General features: G+C 38.4%; 1 protein-coding gene and 1 long non-coding RNA gene across 11 annotated transcripts in view; one reads left to right on the top strand and one right to left on the bottom strand.

Annotated features, from left to right (window-relative positions):
- LMO7 (LIM domain 7) overlaps nt 1-22,876 on the bottom strand; it is a 193,405-nt gene that overhangs the window by 13,834 nt on the left and 156,695 nt on the right. For 4 of the 10 annotated variants that reach the window (XM_042927995.1, XM_042928012.1, XM_042927978.1 and 1 more), the window contains 11 exons: nt 21,262-21,404; nt 19,504-19,936; nt 17,466-17,777; nt 8,844-8,958; nt 7,553-7,714; nt 6,590-6,777; nt 5,584-5,644; nt 3,593-3,649; nt 1,662-1,687; nt 1,276-1,380; nt 395-487 (listed from right to left, as the gene is read on the bottom strand). In XM_042927995.1, coding sequence (XP_042783929.1) covers nt 395-487; nt 1,276-1,380; nt 1,662-1,687; nt 3,593-3,649; nt 5,584-5,644; nt 6,590-6,777; nt 7,553-7,714; nt 8,844-8,958; nt 17,466-17,777; nt 19,504-19,936; nt 21,262-21,404 — 1,695 coding nt within the window. The remainder of the gene's footprint in view (nt 1-394; nt 488-1,275; nt 1,381-1,661; nt 1,688-3,592; nt 3,650-5,583; nt 5,645-6,589; nt 6,778-7,552; nt 7,715-8,843; nt 8,959-17,465; nt 17,778-19,503; nt 19,937-21,261; nt 21,405-22,876) is intronic. The other 6 variants (XM_042928041.1, XM_042928020.1, XM_042928051.1 and 3 more) reach the window with 3 other exon arrangements.
- On the top strand, nt 129-1,820 carry LOC122213817. Its single transcript, XR_006199641.1, has 2 exons — nt 129-403; nt 1,239-1,820. It is a non-coding gene; the product is annotated as an uncharacterized LOC122213817 (long non-coding RNA).

The following is a 22,876-nucleotide window of genomic DNA, read 5'->3' as shown; positions in this document are numbered from 1 at the left end:
GGGAGAACAAGAAACCCGTCCAAATCCGTGTCTTTCTATGATGTCATAAAGACAGATCTATAGTCAGTTTTAGAGACTTTATTGCAGTTGGCCTGGAATTCCACTTGGAATGATGGTAAAAGTTTCACTGCCAACAAAGCCACACATGGGTGACAGAGACAGAAGAAGACAAAGGTGCAGTTAGAGTTGATTAACACAATTATTTAATGATACTCTACAGAAACTAAGAGAAAGGTTGAAACATCAAAGCAAAATTCTGACAAATCAAAGCTCACTGTATTTTCCAAAGAGCTTGTGTTAAGTGAATATGTGGCCAAAGCCAGGTGAAATATAGTATCTTCCGTTTTTCAGCTAATTTCACCAAGACAGAGAACACAGCATACTCCAACACTACCTCATTCAGGTACTTGTAATTCTCTCTCTCAGCTTCCTGCTTAGCCCTTTGCCACTCTTCCCTGAGTTTCTCCTGCTCACGTTGATATTTTTCCTATAAGAAGAGACAGCATGTTAGTTAATTAGTTAATTAACAGGTTAATGATGTTAAACAGAATCTGTTTTACTAGCATTTTTTTCTAGCTCTACCATTCATCTCAATCTTTAAAGGCAGTGATATTATTTTAACCAATAGGACTTCCATCCCTAAAGGACAAAATAGCTTATTACATTGGGGTGTCTGGATGGCTCAGTTGGGTAAGTGCCTGTCTCTAGATTTTGGCTCAGCTCATGATCTCATGGTTTGTGGGATCGAGCCCCACGTCGGGCTCTGCGCTGACAGCATGGATTCTACTCGGGATTCTCCCTCTGTCTCTCTCTCTCCCCTCGAGATAAATAAACTTAAACAAATAGCTTATATCAAATTAAAACACAGTATGAGGGACGGGTAGATACTCAGAATTGAATCTATAGCCACCCTCTACCACAGCTGTAATTGATTAGAGCCCCTTGCTAGCAAGGGGGCTGGATTTCTCTGCAACAGAATAAGCACACAGCGTAAAGGGTGTTAAGTCCTTACAACCCATACACTTCCCACATGTAAGAATTCCACAAAACTGTAGTGCCTCATTCTAAAACATACACGGGGTAAATAATTATTTAAAAAGAGGGCTGGGAAAGTTTCAAAATAGAAATGTAATTAACACAAGATGGGCTACCTATCAAAAGATTTGTTAATTATGAGGTTATTAGCTTTTAACTTTTTTTTTTTTTTTTTTAATTTGCTTCACGATGCTGGTTGACAGGGACCAGTTCCTGGGAGCCCATATATTTCTGCTCTACCTGCAGAAGGCGGTCCTGCTCCTTCTGCCACCGCTCCTGCCGCTTCCGCTCCTCCTCTTGATCCCATGCCCAGCGACTCGGGGCACTGAGGGTTGGAACTGGAAGCTAACCAGTCAGAAGAGAAGATGTGCAAACAAGGAAGAACATGTGACATCATTGAGTCGTCTACTGAAGCACTCTCGCTAACATGAATTATTCATACCACCCTTTGCCTAAGCAGTACCAGAGGAGGCTTGGCTTTTCATCTCAAAATAGGTCTTTCCAACTTGGAAAGACTGCTCCTTGATAAATTCTTATGCAACTGAAAATAAGCAATGCTACTCGGTGCTAATTCGGTCCCACCAAGGTCACCTTATTTATTCCAAAAACAAATGAACACTACTTACATCAGGAACCACAGAATCGGAGCTTCCTGTATTGCAGCATGTGGGAAAGGAAAAAGACAATAAGTTTTTTCATTTCTGTGAAATAATTCTTTTCAGAAAGTCTTACCAGCTGTTTGTATGCCAGTATACTAAGGGACGTCAACGATTTGTTTTAAACCACAGCAGTATCTTAGTTTTTCTCTTTAATTTCATCTGCTTGTTTTTTACCTCCCAAAGTCAAAGTCATTTAAAGAGAGAGAGAGAGAGAGAGAGAGAGAGAGAGAGAAACTGTGGATGCCAAAGGTGAACCCTAGCTCCTGTTTCTAGAGCTGGACTGATGGTGTGTTCTAAAGAGGTTTCGGGGTTCTTTTATGAATAGACTTGGTAGTATCTCATAGCTCAGCCTAATAGGGGGAAAAAAAAGAATTTCAAGTGTTACAACATCTACAAATCAAAAATTTTACTTGCCACTGTTCAATTACGATGTGACAGCTCCCAATCACATTTTCCAGGTCTCCTTGCTAATAAGCAACTTTCCTTAAATAAGACCCCACAAAAACATGTTCAAGAAATCTTTCCCTTCCCTCTCCTATTATTTGAAGCACAGATATTCAACTTCATGTGTAAGGCTATGGGCCTAGTATCACTCTTTTTATTCGTAGGAGGACTACATAAATGTGGGTCTGTATGTAGGACAAGGATTATAAACAAGTAAGCAAATTTCATGAAATGCATTATCATACAGTATTTATTTAATTTTCCTGAAACCTCAGCTGTCTGGTAAATTTATTCACTCGCACATTTTTTTTTTTTTAAGAAATCTGCTTTGAGACTTAGCAAAAAGTTCTTCCCTAAAATAGCCTGTTGAAGAAAAGTAAGTGAACATTAGAACAGAGCAAGAAAAGGAATTGTTTCAGTTCAGCCAGTTTGGGCTAGGAGTATCACAATGTTTCAATTAAATTACCACAGAAACACAGGAATTTAACAAAAATGTCAAAAACACGAAGGATACTGACACAAATAGACCCTGCACATGCATGGCTGATAAGCTATTCTTATTATGATAAAAGAAACCTTAATTTGCCAAAGGAAGGCTAGCAGATCTAAAAAAAAAAAAAAAAAAAAAAAATCCATGAGTCCAGGAAGTATACTGTAAGACAAGTGTGTAAAGGATTTTTGATTATCTTAAAAGTAAGAAACAACAACATTTAGACACCAACAGCACACTACTCTCTGTGCCATTGCATCTCAAATGTTGGCTATTACTTTTAAGTTCTTGATAGCACAGCACAGCTGGAAATGCATTCGTGAGACACGGCGTTAGACAGACGTGACAGGGGTAAGAAATGCCACACGCATTAGCACATAAGGCAGAGCTGCTCAACTACACCAACACAGTGATTCTCAAGATGCACGTTGTTGGAAGTATAACCAAAATTTACATTTGATTTGCTTTAGAATCCACAGAGCACTCCTAGTAACACTCCAGAGCCATCACCCCAATACCAATAAACAACTCTGCTCTTTATTAAGAGCATGGTCCATAATCAAAAATTAGAGTTTTTATAAATGTTCAACAATTGTATGTTGGTGTAATCTAATAGTATGCAATTCGTAGGAAGCAGTAAGGCGTAAGTGAAGTTCCTCGTTTCTTACTGTCACCCAGTGGAAAGAAATAAGTGTGTGTTTAACAGCATCTCAATCTTTTAATTAGAAAACCAAAAAAAATTCACAGGTATACAAAGACACGCAAAGACCCATTACCACAGAGGTAGACCCATGAACTGTAAGAAAAGCCTGACGACCCTAGGAAAAGAATGGAAATGGGTTATGTTGCTTGGTCATGACAGCCAATTGAAAGGCTCAGTGCCCAGCACCACAGACAACTAGGAAAGAGTGGAGAATGGGAACAAGTCCATGAAAGTGCATGAATTGTTAGTTTGGTAGTTTACCTTGTTCAAAAAATTGTGATCGCCTTTTTAAGTTTTTCAAAGAAATAGGTTCAGATGCTAGTTGAAAAATACAAAAAAAAAAAAAAAATCAATACCATGTCATTCATTTTAATCTCTCACCACTGGAAAACATTTGACTAATGTCTGCAGCTCTAGTTTTAAAATGACAAAACTGATGGCCATAGAAGATATGGATTATTTCAATGTACAGAGACACATACTTTTAGAAGTCTATACTACATTCGGATTAGTAGAGGAACTAATTATTTCATTAATAAATTCTAGCAGATAGCATCATAGTTTCACAGAAGCCCCATGCTAGATCACACAGCTTTAGAGAAATGAACATTAATATGTTTTGCTAGGTTAATCAATCCAAAGTCTAGAAGTCCAAGGAGAATTGTTTGCAACTAAGAGTTTTCACAGTATTAAGTAAAAAATGAACTGAAAAATAGTGGGGAGGAAGAGAAGAAAATAAATTAATACCCAGAGAAAGACGAAATAAAAACAAATGCCCAAATTAAAATATTCTTCTATTTTGCCCTAGTAACATCCACTAACTTCAAGTAAGTGGAGTTCAGTCCAGTAACAAAAAAAAAGAGAGAGAGAGAGAGAGAGAGAGAGAGAGGAAAAAAAGAAACATTCTGACTTCTACAGATCTGTTGCAAGGTTATGGCAAATGATTATTACACTTCTGTTTATTCATAAAATGTAAATGAAATTATTACTTGACACTAGTTGGTGCTTACTTCTCTTAACAAACCCCTCAAATGACAGGCCAGCATACAGTGCCAGTCACTAATGACAAGTTCAGTGTCTTATTATCTGATTGCTCTGCCTGAATAACTGGTAGAATAGGACCTGGGGATCTTGGATTTAACATCATAAATCAAAAATAAGTCAGGTTAGGGGCACCTGGGTGGTTCTGTTGGTTAAGCATCCGATTCCCGATTTCAGCTGAAATCATGATCTCACGGTTCGTGGCATGGAGCCCCGTGTCCACGCAGCGCAGAGCCTACTTGGGATTCTCTCTCCCTCTCTGCCCCTCCCACACTCGTGCTGGCTTGCACGTGTGTGCACGCACCCTCTCTATGTCTCTCAAAATAAATAAACTTAAAAAAAATGTTAGGTTTGTTTACAAAACTTCTTTGATTAAGAATGCAGTATCAGACAATTAAAACACAGTCACTTGTAACCATCAGAAATTTAACACCAAAATAAGTCATCAATAAAGGGAAATTTACAAACTCGGTTTGGCTTTGACCATTATGAACTGGCAAATGCAGGTAAAAAGCCATCAAACTGCTATGAAGACCCAGACCGACCAGAGCTTAGCTTCATGGTAAAAGGAGTTTTATCTCCTTTGGGTCTCTCTCTCTCCCTGCCTATGTGAACCAGATCTTTCTTACTTATTTTGTATGCTTAAGGAATAGCACATAGTATGTGGTGACAATTACTTATGAACAGACAGAAGGAGGAAGAGAGCAGTAACTAACTCCCTAAAACAAGATCTCCCTAGATACTACGCCTGCCTTGTCATTACAAATGGGTACTTTTCGCTAATAACTGTTATTGCCATTGCTCTACTAAGACTAGCTGCCTATGAACTTGTCCTTTTCACCACAATAAAGGGGAGCAGGAAACTTCATTCATCGTTTCAGATTTAACGAAGATTCCCTCTGCCAACATACCACTGCAAGAAGGCTAATGGCCTCGGGAAACCAGTCTTTCTTATTTGGCTTAGACACACAGGCACTCAAAGCTCCTGGGCATGCTGCCAAAGCGTTGTTTGCAGTTCCTGAACTATTCAAACCCTGGAACTGAATGCCTTTCCACCTGGCTGCAACTGGATCTGCGTGCTAACCTTTTAGTTTCAACTTGCATTGGGATCAGTTTTTCTTTGCCTCTATTCTGACATTAATTTTTATAATAGCAAAACTTGAATGCTAGCACTTCTATATTATAAATATAGTTACAATGGTGATGTTTACCTTTTGATTCAAAAGTATTACTTTCATCACGAATTCCATTTATTTCCTTGGATTCAGTATTCTGGAAAGGATAAAATGCCAGTTAGCATCTATTTCCTCAACTGGACTTTGCGTTTAAATGATGCATATCCCACTGGTGAAAATATCTTAATAAGGTGAGTTTTTCAGGATATTAATGTATTTCTTACAGCCTTTTACATAAATAGAAAAAAATTTTCATTATTCTTTAATATTTGTGGAAGGATTAATGACCATCTATCGATAAGCATGGATGACTTTAAATTCAGTCATTCCTTTTCCAAGAAACATGATATGCCAAATAATTAGTTCACTTAGCTTGTATTTATGACTAAGCAACATAAGCACATTAAGATTCTTCAGCATTTAAGCATTTCTTACACAATGTAGCAGGAACTCCTTACTGGCTAAAAGAGTATCTTAGATAACAACAACTATATCTAGGGAGTCGATATAAGCATTTATTTGAAATTTAAAATTTAACTGATACTTAGGAAAATGCCTAGAGTGTAATTATTTTTCATCAATTAATGTCACTGAATATCTTTTAACCACACATCTAAGTCTAACCATCAAATTCACCTACATAAGAAACTAAACATGCCTCCTATAGTAATTGTGTACAATTTACCTGTAAAGACTAAAGAAAGCAGAAACAAATTCCAGTGTATAATTTTACATTATTACTACTTCATATCCACAAAGATCTGAGGAATGGGCATAATGATGAAGATTGGTAAGAAATACCCGTAAAACAACAGTACAGGATCTTTTGATTTTACCATTATGTAACTATTATTCTATTAATAGTAATGCCATAGGATTGTCAAAAATACATTTTTACTCTCATTCCTATAAATTATGTTATTCAACTAATGGTTTTTAAAGTAGCATCAAAATTGTTCAAATAAATCCTTTCCCCCACCCACACAGACTTCCTACAGATACTTTGCTCTACACAAATACTCCCACTTCTCAAAATACTTACAGAATGCTGGAGGCTTTCTGAGAAATCAGTCGTTACTGACAGATTTGAAGATTTGTCTGAGTTGTAAATTCCAGAAGTTGTATCAATCCACTTTGTTTCAGGTGAACCTATAATTTTGGTAGCCATACTGGTGAGATTGAGGGTTTTATGCCGTGTAAATGGCAGGGAAGGTTGGTCTCTGCCCCAGTCTGATTGGCACATGATGATCAAGAAATGAGTACACATAAATGTTGGAGTGGAAAGAACAAAGTTACTGAATGTACATATACAAAATGAACATGTAGAAGACATACAAACAAATCAGGTAGCGTGTGAAAGAAGTCAAGAGTTCCGTGTTTTGACCAACAGATCACCTTCCAAAAACACAAGGGTTAGATGATGTTAATAATGTAAAGACTAGCAAATTTGCTGAATCTTTCTGTAAGCCAGGATAGAGTATCATATTTTGATATCATACCTTAACAGGTAGGGGGAGGCTTAATGCCCTTCTCCATCTACCCTCAACAGCTAAGAAACACAATAATAGAATATATACTGAAAGTTCCTTGAGCATGAACAGCAACAAGACCAATTACCTACCATGTTCTCTCTCATACCAGTTAGTTACGGTGCTGTAGAGAAAGTAAAATCATAGCGTAATTCTTAATGCTCAGCATTATTATATGACTCCCAAATGCAGATGCAATTACAATAGCTTCCAGTTAATATTTGCATTCAAAGTCAGTCTAGCATGTAAATCAGCCGATAAATAATGTAAATTCAGTAAATTTGCTAGTGAAAAGTCTTCAGACAGAATAGTCAAGGAAGTATCATTCAAGACTTGTGACAGCATAACCGCAAAACATCTTGAAGCCAAAAAATTTTTAAAAACTGAGGAAGACGTTATTGAAGCAAGCTGTTAGAACCGCTTGCCAAAGACCAGTTCCCGATTTAGAAAGCCAGACGGTGGTAAAACCAACTTACCAGACTTTCCATAGCGCCTGATATCCATTACTAGGTTTCCAGTTTCTTGAGCATTAGCCATGGTCGCCTCCCACTCTTTTGTGTCCTTATATGAAAACTTGGTGTTGTTAACAGCAATAATTTCATCATCTACCTGCAGCTGAGAAAATTCTGCTGGGCTACCTAAATAAAGCAAAATCAATTAAGGAACCAATAATAAAAAATTCTAAGCAAACAAACAACAAAAACAACAAAATCCATGTTCTACCAATTGCTTACTTAAAGAAAAAAAATGCCTTCTTAATGTCAACTAACCATCTCTTATATTTTTCAGTTAGGGTAGATCCATGAGGTTTTTTTTACATTATCAAATATTTGGGTATCCACAATATACAAAGCAGCAAAGGCATTTTTCACTCCACAGTAAGCATCATCATTAACATGCAAAGGAGAAATAAGCTCATCTATTCAATAAAATTTATTACCTTCTTAGGAACAAAGAAAAATTTTTAATTATTTTTAAATTAAAAAGTGAAATATATTGTACTTGAATTGAGCTTCCAAAACCAAATGTACCCTGGAATGGATTTTTTTTTAAAAAAAGAAAAAGGAAAAGGAAAAAAGCAAGGTCACTTAAAACTGCTTACAATTGCCACTTACCATTATTTAATTAAAGTCTTTTTTAAGAACTTTCTTAAATTAAAAAAAACAAAACAAAACCAGTGTTAGCAGGCACTTTTATATAGCTAAAACATGTAAGTGAGGAACTCCTCTTAACAACAGTAGCTTTCATTTGAATTTTAGGCCTTGTGGTGATATTTTGCTGAAGACTGCCTGGGACTGACTTGATATAACCCCAGATGGGGAAGGACTTTTGTAAAAGTCCTGAAGCATCCTGAGGACACTCCACGGACAACAGATATATTAGGATGCTCAGAAAACATCAATTTATTATACAGCACTTAAATATCCACCACAGACACAGCCAATCATGGAAGGTTCTTTTTGAATTTCCAGTGAGGTGTTGTTTGGTAGCATTTCCAAATATCAAACCTAAAATTCTGACAAACGAATTCTGTAAAGGTCACAAAACTAAGACCCCACAAAACTCAAATTAATTAGGCAAAGAGAAAAAAACACTATCAGTCTCAGGGAAGTCTCGGGGAAGAGGATGCACCTCCTGGCTTTCCTGCTGCACTTTTCACATGTATTTTCTCCTCCTACAGTAAACACACTAATTTCTGGAGGGGGTTGTGAACAGCATAGGATAACAAGGGGAAGAAAGTTCAGTAGAGCTAAATCAATGATTTACCTGCTTCAATTGACGCAACGAAGATCCCAGAAAACACCCATTTTACTGTAAACCCAAAGTCAAGACCGCTCCCAGGCGTCTGGTGTATGCTGATTCTCATATCACTGAACTGATCCTGAAAACAAATATGAACCAGTGGGATCAGGTGTTGCTGGCACCCACAAGGAGGAAAGTCTATCCATGAAAGGAGGGAGGCTATATTCAAGGTACACTTGAATTATTTCATGATAGACCAGGAGCATCCATCTTTTTAACTTGGGTTTAGTAAAACCCTCATTTATATAAATATCAGTGAGTTAGCTTTTCTGATAAAATAAGGGAAAACTTCACATTAATAGATATTTTTCTTCACACCAATACTTTAAATCAGTTGGACATTAATAAATCTTGGGCATATGCTCACCATACAACTGGGTTTACTTTATAGACCATTTGTTATTACCCAAATAGGAAAAGAGTAAGAAGATAGACTGTGTGCTGTTTAAGGGTACAAACTGGCAATCAGTAAATGAGCCCTTGAGACGTAATGCACAGAACAGTGAATACAGACAACACTGTATTATGATCAAACTCGCTAAGAGACTATAACTTAATTATTCCAACCACTAAAAAGAAAATTATGTAAGGTGATCGAGGTGCTAATTATCACTACAATGGCAATCATATTACAATATATAAATGTGTCAAATTAATATACTAACTATATACCTTAAATGTATACAATGTTACAGATCATACATTTTAATACAATGGCATTTTTGAAAATAGCAAAAAAAATTGTTAACCATTTTAAACATGCCACCGTAATTCTAGAAAAAGTATCTCTGACATTTAACATAGCTGCATAATTTCAAGGGGTTCATTGACACACAATTAGCTAGCTGTGGGGCGCCTGTGGGACTGACACCACCCCCTAAAGAGCGCCTGAAGCTTTGGCAAGGTGTTGTTTGCCCCACAGCCATGCGAAGATCCAGTGATGAGGGCAGAGCCTCCGCACAGCTATGGGACATGGAGCGATGGCACCTCAGAGGAACCACAGGTCAGATGCCAAGAGGGCCCCTGCTGAGACACGCTGAGCAACAAGTCACAACCTCCTTGGAAGTAACAACAGCCAGTGAGACCAAGAACAATGGCGTCCCGGAAAACAGCCAGCCTCCACCACCATACCCCACGGCAGCAAATTCTCGGGGCCACAGACTCACAGCCATTTCCAAAACAAATGTTTTAAGTATTAAACTATACAATGTCTGTGAACATTTGAGTTATCTTTCATAATTTATGTGTTTCGTTTTGGGTCAACAGCAGATATGAATTTTAACTTGCCATTCCCAGACTAGTTTCAGTCTTTGATTCCAAATAATTAAGAACTTAGACTAAAAGAAAAAGTTATTCCTAAAGCCACTTAATTTTCCAGAAAAAAAAAAAAAACCTACACATTCTCCAGTACAACGTGGCCGTGAAAACCGAACCTAGGGCCAATTGGGCAATTCATAAAGCTTTATGCCAAAGTTTTTCCATCTCTAAAACAAGTTTAAAATCCATGTGAGTATATTCTGAGAAAAACTGATATTATATAAGAATTGAAATAGAAGGCAAGGAAGACACTGAACCAGGAGCTTACTACATTCTATGGACACAGAAGTGCTTTAACATTTACTTATCGTTTGTTCAACATACACTTATTGTACATCTATTCTGTATAAAACACAGTGCCTAGTTCTTGGGAAATAAAGATGGATGAGGCATGGTCCTGGCTCTTGAAAAATAATTATTGACTCTTCAAGAGTTGGGTATGGAATTATTTTTTAAAAATCTGTAGCTAATGATATAGAAAAGTCTTCATCAGAAAGCTTGTAAAGCAGTTTAAATACAGGAACCCAGATGCAGGTAGTGAGAACACATTAATAATCAGCCTGATGAACACCAATCTCCAGAATAAAGCTCTGCTATGAATAGAAAAAATTACTGGTTAGTTCCACTCCTTAACCGAAACTACCATACACTTACATTAGAGATGACTCAGTGAAAACAAGCGGTCATCACCACACTTAACCATCCAAAAAAAAAAAAAAAATTCAACTTACAGCCATCTACAGAATCTATTGCTATAAAAGGGCACAGAGACAAATGATACATTAGATATTCAAGATACTAACTGATGTTTTTTATCTTGAAAAATAAAAGATATGATGGAGTTCAAATAAATAGTCTCAAACTACATAAAAAGAATACTTTGTGGGAGACAGCAAGTGAACATTATCCTTTTCTACCAAAAATAGGATAAAAGAGAATGAGCTGTAGCTAAAGATGAAAGAGCCTCACAATTTTATTAGACAAGAAGAACTGTCTCACAAAAGGATATTCTTACCTTGGAAAGAAGCCTCTACCTGAACATATTAAATAAAAGGGCAGATAACCACCTCTCAGAAACAGTTAACAGGCAACAGCCTCACTGCGGCTGCCAGCAGCCTGACACACTGTAAGTGTGTGGGTCCTTAGGACTATATACAGGCAAAGGAGGAAAGAACCCCAGGAACAATTACAGGTGTTTTTCTATCAATAACCAGGTGACCTCTGGCCTGTCCTTGACTCTAGCAGGAACTTCTCTCTCATAATGATGTTAATTTGCAAGCTTTTTGTTTTGCAAAACCCTATTTTCAAATGAAAATCTTATGTAGACCACTTCCCTCCCAAACCAATCCATAAAAGTAGCTATAATTTCAGTTTCAAGCTGTAATTTCAGTGGCATGGCCTGCCCATTATGGCAGTGCTGTGGAATCCTCCGTCCTTGAATTAGATTAGCAGGGGAACATATCTATAATTATAGTTTAGCATAAACTATTCAGCAGTGATTTCAGTTAGGATTTCTACTTCCCTATTTATCTCTGCAAGACACATGCCATGTGAATATTCCACAAACAGTCCATGCTTTTCATGCTTCAGAAGATGATGATAAGGGAATTAGTACTGCTTGAACTAGATAGAACCAGAAATATAAATTCTTGGGGGAAATCTAGATTCTTGATGACTGATAAAGAACCACGTCAAGTGGTTCAAGTTGTCTATGCAGGAAAAGATATGAGTATGGTTATGAACATATCACCATTTAAAAATAATTTCCCTCAAATTAGATACAATTTAAACAGAAGTATACACTGAAAGCTGAGCTTTTTAGACAACAATATGATGATCTATCTAGAGTAGCAATGACCACATTTAATTTTAGGATATCTGATTAATTAAGAGTTTCCTCTCACCAAAGATGAGAAGTGGTGGAAAATAGGGTCAGTCTTACGTACTAACAGGTCAGAAAGCTATTCTCCCCAATTTTTCTTTTTATTTTTTTTATTATTTATTTTAATTTTTTTAACATTTATTTATTTTTGAGACAGAAAGAGACAGAGCATGAACGGGGGAGGGTCAGAGAGAGGGAGACACAGAATCTGAAGCAGGCTCCAGGCTCTGAGCTGTCAGCACAGAGCCCAACGCGGGGCTCGAACTCACGGACCGCGAGACCATGACCTGAGCCGAAGTCGCCCACTCATCCCACTGAGCCACCCAGGCGCCCCTCTCCCCAATTTTTCAATTAGATAAATGTGTTGACTTAAGGGAAGCCTTACTGAAACTGACAAAATTAAAGCACTCTATAGTCATAAGTAACAGAGGAAATGTATCAACTTTGATTTTTGTACACATGATTCTTTTGCATCATGTTTTCAGGGTCTGAGTAGGGTGAGAACGTAGGTGGGTGGCCCCAACTTGTGGCACCAGAGCCACTCTCCTTTGCCACAGGCACATCTATACCTACTGGCTCCACTTCTCCATTCCAAGAGGCAGGTGGTGTTTCCAGCTCTACAGCTTTAACTCAACTCATTTCAAGTTTATCTCTTTCCTACCAAATCTGTTTCCGATCCTCCTTCCACCAGGCACTACCACCGATTCCTGCTTTCAGAAACGGTCTTCTCTGTCATCCACTATCCCATTTCCCCCGTCTTGTCCTCCATCTGTCTGGCCGCCTCTCACTTTCACTAGTGTGCTCTTCTGTCTGCTCTCCTACGTTCACTTCTTGTTCTTCCCTAGCCAGCCTCCCATCTTTCTGACTACAAGCTTTCCTGAGTTAACCTCTTCCCCTGCTGTGTCTTCAGCTACTGTCTCAGCCCATGATATCCAAAATTAAATCCATGACCTCTTCCCAAACCTACTCTTTTCCACCTCTTGTTTCTCGACTTTGGTCAGTTACATCACGACCTGACCAGATGCCCAAGTTAGCAACACCAGGGGCTCCTCCTCCTTCCCTTCCCACCCCAGTTGCACACAACAGCCCCCACTCTCCACCACACACACATGCCTTCATAAAAAGTGCTCCCAAGTCCTCAGTCCATAAATCTATCCTGAATCATCCCATTCTTTCATTGCTCTTCAGGTTACCATCTTAATTTAGAGGGGAGACCACAGCCCAAACTAATGCAGCCAGCTTATCATTGGCCATCCTGCCCCTGCCGTTCTTTCCCTCCATCTTCTACACAGCTACTGGAATTTCAGTCACAGAATATGCCAATTATTATTACTGTATGCCATTTAAAATTGTTGGTAGCTACTTACTACCTATTGGGGAGATTTCAAACTCTACCTTTCAGGAATTCTACATTTCAGATAACCATACAGCTTCCCTCAAAAGCAATTTGAAGAATGACTTTATCTTTATGAAACAGAAGATATTTCAGTCCCTGTTGGCTCTAAAATTCTAGAGATACAACAAAGTTAACATGAGTTAACATTTGGAGACTTAACTTCACATAAGGCAGTTCTCAAATTGGAGCTTCTCATATTTCAAAAAAAATTAGGGTCAGAGAAATTACATTTGTGGCCTAAGCACTTAACCAACCCAAAGCAAGTTATGTAACTTTCAGATCTCAAGTATTTCATCAGTAAAAGTGGGGATAATATCGCCTAATTTGCAGTCATTGGGAGGATTAAGTGAAACATTTAAGAGGTACCAAGGTGCATGGCTGCTGTGCCATAATTATTTTCTGTTCCCCATGGAAACAACGTTATATATGTGTATAAATGCTGGTTAAGCAGTTTCCAGATCAACTAAAGAGAATCCTATTTAATGCTCACGTACTTAGCTCTGAAGCCAATAGAACTCAGTCAGCCTTCAACTAATATAGATCCAGGCACTGTGCTAACAGTGATCAGGACAGGCTTCTTCCTGCCCTCCCAGAGAGAAGAGTCTAGCAAAGGTGACAAGTAAGCACAGTGCATGGGAGGCAGCTATGACACGGTCAGCCCTGGATACTATTCTAAAGGGACACTATCACAGGCTTGCTGATTAAGAAGCAAACATGAAAAAAGCATCCTTCCTTCCAGGTGCATCATCTGGCTTCTGGGTACAACTTTAAAAAATCTGGGGCAGTGGTTCTGAAATGTGGATCTGGGTGGAGTTTAGGAGAAGAGGTCTCTGACAAGAAAGAGCCGGAAACAAAACCCTATAGATGACCAATCAAGGGGAAAGTTGTCAAAGTGAATCTGGGAGTCACACTCTCTCCCCTTGCCTCAGGGTCACCCTCAGGATTGCCCTGGAAGCCTGGATCAGAAAAAGAGGCAGGAAAAGAAACAATACCATAAGAGAAGTACAGGAGAAAAGGCAGTGGAAAGGAATGAAATCCCTGCTTGGCAGTGGAGATGGGAAAGAACCTATAAGGACCTAAATTACCTGCTGGACCAAGTTCATACTTCAGTTTGGTGATCAAGGCCTTGACTGCAATTCGAGTCAGTAAATACAAAAATGCCAACTATGTGTAAAGGCTGTGTAGGGTACAAAGAATACCAGTGAAGGAGAAACGGTGAACACTTAGAACAAGGACGAATTCAGCAAATGACACTTTCAAAGGTGAAAAGTTCAATTCCAACTAGGGGAAGGAGAGGTCCTGATTTACAAAGGAAGTGACCCTCCTGGGCTTTGAAAGAACAGGAGGACTTCACAAGACAAACATGGGTAAAATGAGCATTTTAGAATGTGTGAACAATAAGAACGAATATCTGTGATGTGTTTAAGAAAGCATACTAGGTATTCAAGAAAAAGCAAGCAGTGTTGTATGACCAGGTCACCTATTTCCAATTCTTTTTTCCCCAACATAGTGTGGTGCGGGCGACCTTGAGTCAGATTGCCTGGTTTCAAATCCTGACTCCACCGCTCACTACCCTGTATGGCTTTGGACAAGGAACATGACCACTCCACGCCTCAAATTCCACAACAGCATAACAGGGATACAAGGATCACTGAGGACTAAGAAATAGCTTGAGAAGCCTGTCTGGCACATGGTAAGCACTCAATAAACAGCTGTTACAGCACTATAAAGGGAGTTGGGGACCAGTGTTGAGGGACCACAGCGCTCTCCTGAGTGCTTTGAACTTCACCGAACAGACCACAGAGTGCCACTGGAGGCTTTGCAGCAGAGAAATTACCAAGGGCAGCCTGGCCTCCTGCAAGTCAACCTAACATCAGGCTTGCATAGAATGTACAAATACATGTGACTATTTACAAAATATTTGCACTGATGGGGAAAGGGCCTGAGAATCAGGGTAGTGGAAACAAAGATAGAAAAGAACATCATGGGAGATGCTGGAACAAAGAAATGAAAGGACATTACTAGTGAAAGCATGAGTAAGAAGGAGAAAGGAGACCTGAAGAACACTTACAAAGCTACCAAAATATCTAGATGTTCACCCACATATTACCTGTGATTTTTCTATTCTCTGAACACCTAGAATTACAGAGTGTGGACAAACATTTGGAAGGGTGTTGCAAACACCTCTGACTTATTAGTCATTGGCTGTCCTATTCCCAAGGCAAGCAAGCTCCTTCTCAGTGACAAGAGCAGGTGACGGTACCCGAGATGCTTTCTTCATAGTGCAAGCAACTCAGAGACAGGTAAGTCACCGTATGACATATACATGTGTTCAAGCATTCCAACTGCTTTATTTGGGAAAGCCTAATTTTGCTTGGTAGGATACCATTTCAAGCTTGGAGACAAAGGAGCATAAATCCATTAATGATGAAACCTGGATCCATGCCATGTTAATTCAGGTCCTCTGAACTGCAATAACCTGGAACACACCCCCACACCACACTTAGCCTCTTGTTCTTAATCCCTGGATGTAGCTAGGCAGCTGCCACCCCGAGGGAGTGACTACCCCCTCATGCACAATACATTAATGAGGCTGTTCTGTTGAGTTTGCTATTTGAAAAGGTGAAGGCAAACACACAAGTCCCAAGTCCGTAAAATAAAAGACACCTTGTTTCTGTTTTTATTATTCACCCACCGGTACCTTATGTTCTCCAAGTATATACCACAGGCGCTTGTTCTGATCCACTCAAACTTATGATGCTAATGATATCTTTCCCATTCTTTACAAATGAAGCAAAAAATTTACAACTCATGATTTTAGTAAGCTGAAGAAATATTTTTAGATCTATGTTTGTAAACATGCATGGGAACAACAAAGACATATGCCTAAATGTTAACAACTACCACCTCTAAATGATGGGACAACCAGTGGCTTTCATCATGTATACTTTCCTGCATTCCCAAATTTTCTCAAGAACAAAGGACTCCAAAATCAAAAGAAGACATAAATTTGTAAAGCTTTTCTGTAGTAAATATACCAGACCCAATTATTGCACATAGTTATTTCGTTACTATAACTTAAGTCAAGTTATATACTTGATGCTGTGCCTTGGAAAACACATCTATTCCGGTAAAGCACCAGAGAATGTCTGACAAGTCAAAGAATCACACTAGCTCCTCCATGATGAGGGGTTCATACAGCTATCAAACTGTTTAACAAAGGCGTTGTTTTGTTTTGTTTTTTTAAAGAAAAGCTTTCTGTTCTCTGGACAACCAACAACTTTTAACTTACGTGTAAAACATACTGCATTCATTACCTAGTAATTCTCTTGGTGATTTTAATTAGGAAAAACTATAAATGGCCTCCAGTCATTCTTCATCTGATGGTATATCTTGTTTGGACTCCAAATGTTACAGAACACAACTGTCCTACTGTAACTAAGCCTCAATATTCCCTTTAAGATACAAGAAATGGGACAAAATTGTAGACTTTCTAAATCAGTATTAAGTACTAGATGGTTTACACAAGGAAAGAAATGCCGAGCCCCTAGAGACCAGCATGTAGCATGTGTACCAATTTCCCCTTGTGGTCAGTTAATTTCCCTGAGAAAGGGCTTTTATTACTCACTTACCTGTTAGGCCTGAATCTATAACCTTCCAAGTGACCCCCACAGCTGAACCAGGGACTGCTGAGTACTAGAAGTATAAGGCAGCAGTTGCTGAAATGAGGAGTAGAGAGAAAAACCAGCCAAACCCTAAAGAGACTCGTCCAGCAAGCCTCGATTCACACACATCATAAGGGTAATCTGCATCCATAAACTCAAAGGTGGAAGAGGCCTCCTTCTTCCCAAGATGTGCTAAAAATAAAATGCAATATTGTTTTCCACATTATCAGCCCAGATAATAATGCCTAGAGGTCAGAAACATGGTTTGCAGATTGAAATACTTATGTTTCAGAGCAGTGGGTGACGAGGAACCTCCCCAAATTCACCTGTGAGGATCTGGAGACCTCTGTCTGTGGTGAGCTTCCCCCTTCTCCAAGCTCGGACATTAAGTCAGGGCCAGATGGTGAAGACAGTGTGGCTTTAGAAGTGGCAGCCTCTTCCTGGGAAAGCGATGAGAAGGAGGGGGTAGGGGAGGGCAGCTGCATCACACCTTCTCCCACCGCTACTCCCTCTCTCTCACTGGACTTGCTGGTAGCAAGCTGGCTCGTGTCAGGTTTGTGCACAGAGGTGCTGACCAAACTGCTCTGAGTTCTCTTCACATATTCGACATCTCCGTTATACTTCCAGCCATCATCCATCTAAAAATAAAACATCATATTAAGCTTGGCCTTGTTAGATTTCTGCTTTAAAAATACATAAACTAAATACTTTAAAACTATAAAAGTAACGTACCTCCCACAGCAACCAATGCTAAAAGCTTGGAGCACGTTCTTTCATGCTAACGGACAGACACGTGATGTTTTGGGAGGAGGACTTGTTTTTACAAAAGTGTTGATATTAAAACGGACTTCTGAAACTTTCTTTGCTCATTTACATCATTCTGATGGGTTTAATAGATCTCTAGACTAGACTTTTTAATTATTGAATGCTGTATAGTAGGGATATCTACAAATTAGTCACTTGATATGTATTCAATGTCGTTTCAAGTTTTCTGTAACCTCCAAAATTATTGCAACAAGAACCTACATATTATTACAATTGAAATATTTATTTTCATAGGTTTCCAAAAGTATACTTGTTGCCCAAAAGATATTTTATGTATAATGAATGTTATATTAAAAAATCTAATGTAATATATAAATTATATGTATATGTATGTGTGTGTGTGTGTGTATATATATCTTCTCAAAAAATTATAGCAGTGCACTCCTAATGTAATGTACAAGAATGGCTGTGTCTCTACACCCTTGCCAACACCAGACGTTTTCAATGTTTTAAATCTTTGTCGGTCTGATGACTGAAAGCTGTACATTTCATTCTTGCTCTAATGAAGTTGAACATGCTTCAATGTGTTTTATGTCATCAGCCATCTGAATTCCTTCTTCCTTAAACTGGCTACTCATTTCCACATGAGTGCTTATCTTTTTTGTGCTTTTCTAGTGCTTATCTTTTCTTACCCATTTGTAGGAGCATGTTAAATCTTACTGATGTTAACCCTACATCTAGAATTCATCTAACATTTTTCTGACTCTATAAATTGTCTTTTGATATGTTAGTAATGAGTCATATATGTTTGATTTTTATGCTACCAAATATATCTCTATTTTACCTAATATAATGATTAGGAGTTCCCTGGCTAGTTCATGCAGGTTTTCCTTACCTTAAATATTTCTTTCAAGCTTTTCCTTAGCTTTTAGGATACAATATTGGCAGAAGTAGAAAGAATTTGAACACTGATCTTAAGACACAGAGTTAAAATTAATACATCCACTTTCAGGTATGCATTACTGCTTCATTCTCAGGGCAAACAACTGCATTTTCTATATTCTTAAAAATCCCAATATAAATAGAACCATGAAATACATTTTAATAACCACTTTCAAGCATAGTAAATTCTAAAAAAGTGGGGGTACTCAGAGGAAACTAGAAAGCTGTTCATAAGGCACCTGAAAATATTCAGGTTAAACCATATGAAATTGCTGTTTTGTAGGTCAAAAAGAACTATTAGCATCCTTCACATAGTTCAACCTAATACTTTACAAAAGCTGTATTTGAGAAAATGTAACACTAAAAAAATGCTCTGCCTTAGAAAGAGCTTATTCATTCTTTAAAATGTTACCAGCCTTACTTTCATTGACTTTAAAGTTTAAAATAGTTCCACAGAGTTGTTATATTTTAAGCATTGAATGTCTTTTGAATCTAAACTGGCTGGAATTGCTTTATACATAAGTTATGTACATTTTATACATCAAGTAAATGGAGCTCAAACTTCTGCATAAGTTTACCAGCACTGTGCTCCTGAGAACAGACTAAATGAACTAGGAACACATATTTTTTTTTTTTTTTTTTTTTTTTTTTTATTACCGTGTAGGATCTTGGGAGTGATGAGATTCCCCTTGCCTGAGAGCCAAAAGGTCTAGGCATGACCACAGATGTTAACCTGGCTGTATCAGTTTTCTGGTAACTTCTGGGGAGAGAGGCTGAAATTCGAGTCGACTCGGTTTGTGTACTCGGTGAATGCTGAGAAGACAAAGGGTCTGGGTGTTGTTCTTCCATGGGGCTCTGAGAAGAAAGCTGAATTTCAGCTGCTGCAGCGTCCTCTCTTTTTGCAAAAGTTGTAGAATCTTGCTTAGGAACTTCTGCAGAATACGTTGTTTCCTTCTCTTCTACTCTTTCACTCTGGTAACTTGCTTCTGACGTGGTCAGTCTAGGGGAAAGCTTTTCTTCGTGCAAGATATCATCAGAAGAATGCAACCTCCTTCTTGATACAACTGCAGATGTTTGATTTCGGGATTCCCTTAGCAGAAAGAAGCACACCGTAACCATGAAGTTATGCATTTAGCACAAGGAGGTAGAGACACATGGGTTACTTTGGCAAGAACATAAGACAAAGAATAAAAAGGCTGCCGACTTCACACAATAACCAATACAATGGTAATAGAATAAATACACGTGATTTTTTTAGTGCCACACTTAAAAATTGTAAGAACTGCACTTTTTTTTTTAAGCAGGCTCTCAAATACTTCCAAATACTGGAGAGGGATTTTTTTTTAATTGTAAAGAGTTGTTAATAAGAAAATTAAGATATTTAATAAGGGATTTTTCATAAAGCTTTACCCACAAGTTCATAAATCTTCCCAAATTAGCACACTGTAGACATAACTAACTTACAACCAATCTGAACCTTCCAAAAATGTGGCTTCCTTTACAAGATTATGAGCTTTTTTTTCCCCCTGTACACAATTTTAAACAATTTAGTGAAAATAAAAGATTTCCACAAAGGACTCAGACTTCAGGAAGATCAAGTTAGGATATGATTTCACACAGCTTGAGAGAACTCACACGGACAATTGTTACAGACTAAAGACACCATTCATATTTATAGAGAACTTCATGAAACATCCTCGTCACTCCTGTTTAGTAGGGAATACCTTTCAAACTGCATTGCCTTTAAGTGAAAGAAACGGTGTTTACCATTTGCTTCTAGGGCACAAAGGAGTTTTGTTTAATTTCACCTGACAGCACATTTCCTTTTTGACATTATCCATAAAGCATATTTGCCTTCCCCATGACCTAGAAATATTCCAAGGTTTCTCACAGCAACTGCTCTACAGGAAAGTTTAAATTGGACCTCTATCCTGTCACGTTGCAATGCCAAAAATACACCCCCTCCCATTTACGTTTATATTGTCTTCTTTTAAAATATAATTTTAATCGCACCACTAAAACGTGAAAAGGAACTTTATATTTTACACAATTTGGAAGAGTGGGACCTGGTTTTATTTGGCCACTCCATTCCTAAATTCACTTTAAAAGGAGAAAAAGTAGTTTATTTTCGGCACCAATTATAGCCAACACCATCCAATATCACATGTGAATATACAATGTAAAAATCAGGAAGTAAAGCACACTATATTAAGCGCCCATTTCTTTTGTTAATCCAAGTCACCATTTATTACAGCAATACTTTGCTTTTTCTTTACAGAGCAACATACTGAGACTTGAATGTCTATCTGTTTATGGTTTAATATTGGCATACACCTTCCATTACACTACACTTACATAAAATATGGATTTCTAACACTGGTATCTGCAACCATGAGATGCACTCAGCTTTCTTACCTGTCCTGCAGCATTTCCTTAAATGTCTTAGAGCTTCTCTCAGACTTCTCAAGTGCCTGCTTTTCAATTTCTTCCCTCTCTTCTTTTTTCTTCTGCAGATCTGAAGTGTAGCTTTTTCGACGATCTTTCCATTTTGCAAGGTCCTAACAGAAGAAAATCACATCAGCACAGGCATACCTGAATTCATACACACCCTTTCTAGCAGTGGGAGACTGCCAGAGTATCCCATTACATCGCTGAAACTATTCACTCCAACTTGATGCCAAGGTGCCCTAATTTTGCTTTTTATAGCTGGCGTTTCTGTACCAACCTTTATCTCATGTGTCTGTCTAAAAAACCTGACCTAGTAAGATAGACCCCATTACTGTTTCTCCTGCCTCCCTGACCATTTCACAAAGAACGCTAAGTGCTTGTAATTGGATGCCAGGTCAGAAAGATCAGGAACTGTTTCAAATTTATTCTCACGTCACTCCAATAATCTGTCTGTCATGTGAAATGGCAGATTTCACGAGTACAACTGGGACAGAGCTAGGATTGCAATGGTTAAGCATGACTGCACGCTCTTTCATCTAACGTACACCCAGCTCAATCCAGAAGACCACAAACATGCAGACGCAGAAGATGTGGGTCCCCTCAAGGAACTCTTGGTCTTGAAGGGAAAGAGACTTGTCAATAAAAGTTCAACAGTGAATGTGATGATTGGATTGCACAGGATGGTGGGGGTTTGAAGGAGAGGGAGTGGTCAATTGTACCTGAGGCAGGGGAGGGCAGAGTTTGGAAAGGCTTTCCTGGGGAGGCAAGGCTTGAGTACATGATTTCAAAGCCAGTAAACTCCCCCTACTGACAGGGCAATAAGGAAGACCACACAGGAACAAGTGTATCTGTTTCCCATATTCCCAGGAATAGAAGTCTAACCTAGCTGGCTGACCCCAGGACAATCAACTTAATTTTCCTTTTAAATTAGCCCTAGCAGCCTAAGCTGGTTGTCACACTCAGGAGTTTAAGACATTTTTCTATGTCTCCAAAATAGAGAAATGCCATGTTAAGAATTACTGGTGGCATTTCAGTCCAAACAGAAGCACAGGTCTCAGACTAAACTAAGTTTGCTTTATACCTTTAAGAGTAGACAGGGCCACTCCTGTTTAAAAACAGCCTGAAGCCAATACAAACTACTTCCAAAAAGAACAAAAGCAGTGTATATTTAGTCCTACAAGATAATCAGCATGAATTTTCATCTGACTTGACTTAATGGATAACCCCTCAATAGTTATTTTCATACCCAAACCACCACAATGTATTTTGGCAAAGTGACATTGAATTACTGTTTCTTGATAATTAAATCGAGTTCCCAACTAAAAGAGACACTGGAATTTAGTGTCAGCCAAGGCAGAGGGTTCTTCATTTCATAGACTCTAATCTCTCTGAAAATGAAGATTTACTATCTCTGCCCTCTTGTTCATTTTAACACTCTGCCCTTCCCATAAAGTTGCCCTCAAACTCTTTTGAGTTTGCTCTGTTTAAATTATCTATTGTGTATTTCTAGACACTCCTTTGGTTTGTAACAATTACCTCTTTCAAAAAAAAGGTCAAGCTTTTTTCCTGCAGGAACAAAGCT

Source organism: Panthera leo, chromosome A1 (genome assembly GCF_018350215.1).
Source record: "Panthera leo isolate Ple1 chromosome A1, P.leo_Ple1_pat1.1, whole genome shotgun sequence".
Taxonomy (NCBI): domain Eukaryota; kingdom Metazoa; phylum Chordata; class Mammalia; order Carnivora; family Felidae; genus Panthera; species Panthera leo.
The sequence above is the reverse complement of the archived record's forward strand: the minus strand, read 5'-3'. Positions and strand labels throughout refer to the sequence as shown.